The 4,903-nt window shown below is 41.7% G+C and overlaps 1 protein-coding gene across 1 annotated transcript; it reads right to left on the reverse strand.

Annotated features, from left to right (window-relative positions):
- LOC122132543 (mucin-5AC-like) lies at nt 1–4,421 on the reverse strand. The gene is made up of 5 exons (XM_042707225.1): nt 4,044–4,421; nt 3,755–3,839; nt 2,465–2,595; nt 1,547–1,647; nt 1–1,317 (listed from the first exon to the last, which is right to left on the reverse strand). The coding sequence occupies exons 1-5, from the start codon at nt 4,136–4,138 to the stop codon at nt 143–145; spliced, it is 1,587 nt and encodes a 528-aa protein (XP_042563159.1). The 5' UTR covers nt 4,139–4,421; the 3' UTR covers nt 1–142.
- Nucleotides 4,422–4,903: the final 482 nt, after the last annotated feature.

A 4,903-nucleotide genomic window follows, 5' to 3' on the forward strand; every position in this document is an offset into this window, starting at 1 on the left:
ATGAATCACACAAATGATCTATTTGGATCAGAAACGGCGAATTTCGCCGAAAGGTGACGAGTTTGCACCCCTGAGTAGGGATGGGAAAATGTGTTTTAACAATTAAAAAAATTTAGGCCAACGGACAAAACAGGCAATGATATCAAAGCAAGATGCATTCCTCTTTCTTTTTTGCTCCATGATTCTGTCTCCGAGTAGCTGAGGGGACATTATAGAGGTCTTGGCTTCGTGGACTCGTAGGAAGAGTCACTGACGAGGATGTTGTAGTGGACAGGCGGGGAGGAGACACCCTTCTTGTACTTGTTGACTTTGGAGTGGCAGACCTCATAGTGGTGCTGACCAGAGATGCATCTGACGACGAGTACAGACGTCGACTGGGAACTGGTTTGGGAACCCACTGCTGGTTTAGTGCGGAGCTGCTGGATCTTCCTGGATTAGACAGGGCTGTTGATGTGCTCTTAGAACTTGGGCTGTAAAACGAATCTACAAACTCAAAATCGCAGTCATCACTGCTGACGTCGCTCTTTCGCATTTGAACTGCCTGTAAAGGATGACTGTTTGGCAGCATTGAAGAAGTGGAGGCTGGAACAGGAGCAGGCAGAGTTGCTGACCCTGCGGAGGTCCTGGTTGCAGGTAAAACCTGGGCTGGTTTCAGACTGGATGATGGAGGATAAAGAATGGGATTCATGACAGAACTTTGGGGAGACGCTGTGGATGGCTTGGCAGATGACAAGGATGGACTTGACACCACAGAAGGCGGGGACACAAATGATGGAGGTATAAGAATGGGATTTATGACAGAGCTTTGGGGAGACCCTCTGGATGGCTTGACAGATGACAAGGATGGACTTGACACCACAGAAGGCGGGGACACAAATGAACTCGAGGTCAAAGTGGACACGGTTACCGTTTTTAGTGCACTTGTTATGCCAGTAAGCGTGGTGGAGCTGTGTGCAGAATTGGACTGTGTGGAAGTCGCAGTGGTCTTAACAGGAGAAAGTAAACCGGAGACAGCAGAAGAAGCGTAATCAGGAGAAGAACCTGTCAGATCCGTAGGATAGACGTGCTCAGTGTAGGTAATGAGGAACTCGGGATAGACCTGCTGCTTGTCAAACACCACAAAGATAGAAGGGTCGCGGACATCGTTTACACAGCTGTCATACAGAAGGAGGCCTCCATCTATGGGGGGTGGCAGGCTATATTGAGACTGCCCTTGGGTGTAGCTGCCTACCAGCACGCGGGACACAAACATAGAGCGTACGCCGTGGTCAGAGGTGTAGCTGTTGAAGTAGCATGCATCCCGGGCAAAGTAGCATCCTACAAATGATCATAAAAAAGTGATACATGTTAGAACATCTGAAAGTTTTCAAAGATTGAATGAAGACAATTACACTCTAAAAATGACAGAAATCAAAATGATCGAAGGGCAATCATTTTCATATGATGGTTTTTGGCAAAAGAAAGCTAGGTTTATTGAAAATGAAATTACTATTTCCCTATATGACTATGATGTTCCAGAGTTTTGCATCTCTGTCCACCTTCTCACCTTCTGAATGAATGAACTTGGAATCTGTGCCATGGAAGAGCAGACGTTCCCCAGCGACGTACTTTTTATCCTTGTTGGCTTTCGTCATACGTTCTCGTTTCCTGCAGAAAGAAATAAACAAAAACAAACAAACCAGTACAAAACCAACTCAGTTTGTGATATTATGGGTCAGCTGGGCCTATCCCATAAGGCCTTGCTTTAGGCCCAACTATGGTATATTCTCCTTGAGGATTTATCAGGGAATAATTATTGGTGGCAGTGACAAGAGGTGACACATAGTCTTCTGTTTGCTGTGTCATAGTTACTATGGTTTGGCAGTGGAATAGTTGACATTGTCCGCTTTCACTAGTTATGTAAGAATGACCTGCATGATTCAGGTTAAACTTGATTCAGCTTTTGGCTGAAGCAACACTCATTATTATCATTTCAGTGTACTCAAGGTGACATTTCAGTGCACTCAAGTGACATACCAGTAAATGATTCCACAAGAATCTGTTTCTGTGGAAAATGACAAATTTTCTACATACCCAGGGAATAGTGATACTACATGATAATGATATAATGCATCTATGCTGTCCTGTACGTCGTTTTGGATAAAAACATCTGCTAAACGAATAATTGCAAATGTAAATCCCAGCAATCACAGGAGACAGACCTCTGTCTTCATGGACTGTAATATCCGCATATTGTGTATTCAGTGTTGGCTGTAGCATAACAAAAGAGTAGGGATAAGTGAAAGGAGTGCTTACAAGTGAAGCCTAACCCTGAATACACAATAACGGAAATTAAAGATGAAACTAAGTGTATTGAATGACTAATAAGCTATCTCTGTTTTACATCTCTCTGTTAGCTTATTTGTAAACAAGACACACAATTTCTGCATCACACCACAAAGGTGTAGGGGGGCAAGATGCTTACGTCTGAAAGTCCTCCCAGAGCTCCTTGTTCTGGATCCTCTCAATACTGATGATGTCAAAACCGCTCAGTGTCTTGCAGAACAGCTCCTGGACCTTCAGATAGTCCCGGTCAGTACTTAGCAGAGCTACTCTCTGTATGGAAAGGAGATAAACACACACACACACTAACAGGTCAGTTGTAGTATTAAAGACGAGCACAACTGTTTAAATTAGATTAGTCAGTATTAGAAACACAGGTTTACTAACTAAAGGGTGAGTACAACTAGTGTCTACCGTAATTTCCGGACTATAAGCCGCTACTTTTTTCCCACGCTTTGAACCTCGTGGCTTAAACAATGACGCGGCTAATTTATGGATTATGATACCTGTGACTGTATACGGTGGCTTTGTGTTTACGGTGGCTTTGTGGAGCTAGGATGCTAGCATGGATGCAGCCGCATGGATGCTTAGCTCCACGCGATTTCTCAGTATCTCTCAATAACTTAACTAATGTCAAAATAACCACAGTCTACCGGCGTAGACAGAATATAACTCAAAACACGTTAGAAAATGAAATAAAAGTTTACAACAATACAAATCTAGTCTTTTCAAGTTCTTTAGCTCACTGGTTTCAAACTAGCGTCTTTCTTCTATCTCGCTGTCTTCAATCTAACTTTCTACCTGAACAGGAAGAACTACCTTATTTCTGATTGACTCTTGCAACTGTGCTCACTTAAAGCAACAGTGCACTTATCGTAACTGGCAAAACTAATAATATGCATCACTATTGTATTACTTTTACCGGTATGCACCTGCGGCTTGTAGACATGTGCGGCTTATTTATGTTCAAAATAATTATTTTTTGTAAATTCCGTGGGTGCGTCTTATATTCAGGTGCGCTCAATAGTCCGGAAATTACGGTATATGGAATCAACAGAACCTCTTTCAACAGATTCCATTCTAACCATCGCTTACTCATTTAAAAGCAACAATTGATTTGAAAAAATACAACTTTGCTAATTACACAATAGCATATTGTAATATTTGTAATATTGTAATAATTGCAATAGAAAATTCTTCACATTCTCACGATACTGGTCAATGCGTGGTGAGACTAAGGAATAATAAATATTTGACATTGCACATACTCAAATATAGAGATGGCACTCCAACGGCGATGCCAATGAGCCTGGGTCTTTGCATCAGGGCGCCAGTTTGTTACCCTGTAGACCTGGGTTCGAGGCCGGGTGGGACAACTACTCTCTCCCTATGCTACAGATAGTAAGGAACAAGGACAGAAATGCAGGCAAACCTTGTATCCTGTTTCAGGCACAGCAGACTCCTGGTATCCTGGTACGCCTTTGCCATATTGTGATGATACAGGGCCTCTTTTCTTGCTAAAGTAACAAGACACCAACATATTAGTCCCTACACTGTCTATTAATGCTCAGTGAATGAATATCATATGCCGCAAACATGGAGATAATGGATAATTAGAACGAGGAAAGACCACTATGATTGAAGCACAAGCTTAATATGAAAAGCCTTACAACCATTACAGTAACATTGAGGTATTGCTACTAGCTCTAACACCACCCTACCTGGTTCTGGCGGTTTGGACACCAACCGATGAGATGAATATAGGTCTTCTTCTAACCCGTCTCGGGGTGCCATAGTTCACATTCTTTTGCTCCATATCTGTAAGAGTGACAGTCTGTTAGCTTTACAGTATTACAGGAATATTAGAAACCCTCTTTTTCATACTTTCCCTCTCACCCACACACTTTCTCTCACTCTCTCATATTCTCTCAATCTATCAATCTGGTTAATGGCCTAAATGCACACATTTCGTAATGAGATGCAGTGCAAAACAGTGCATATTTCTCACTGATATAATGTAACCCTTTCTAGCGCTAGTACTGCAAGATGCTAGGTTGGTATTTTAGATTAGATTAGATTCAACTTTATTGTCATTGCATGGTATAATGATGACATAACGGTGTATATACTAAAATATTGTGAACTGCAACATGTGATATTTGATGCATTTATCTTGTTTTGTCTTATGCCATGAGGTTCCTAGCATACGTTTTCCCTCTGCTAACAGGCTAATATCCAGTGTGTTTGACGACTGCATGTTACAGACTGTCTCGTTGTATGTTAATGTGTACAGTGTACGGAGCTCCACTTTGCTGGAACAACGCATCAGAACTTCAGTGCGTGGCCATTTCTTGCCCAGCAAACAGACTCACACAGAACACAACGCAGGACTTGTTACAATAGTGCCGTGATCCGGATAAAATGATTGTACTCAACAGTTTCATTATTTTGACTGTTGATTTTTAAAATGTGTGAAAACATTATTTTTGCTTGTATCTGTTGCATCTTACTTTCCATTCCATGTGAAAAACTTATATTAGGTAAATGTGAATGTTAGTTACTCATTTATGAATGGCGATGT

The sequence above is a fragment of the Clupea harengus genome, unplaced genomic scaffold, assembly GCF_900700415.2.
Source record: "Clupea harengus unplaced genomic scaffold, Ch_v2.0.2, whole genome shotgun sequence".
Classification (NCBI taxonomy): domain Eukaryota; kingdom Metazoa; phylum Chordata; class Actinopteri; order Clupeiformes; family Clupeidae; genus Clupea; species Clupea harengus.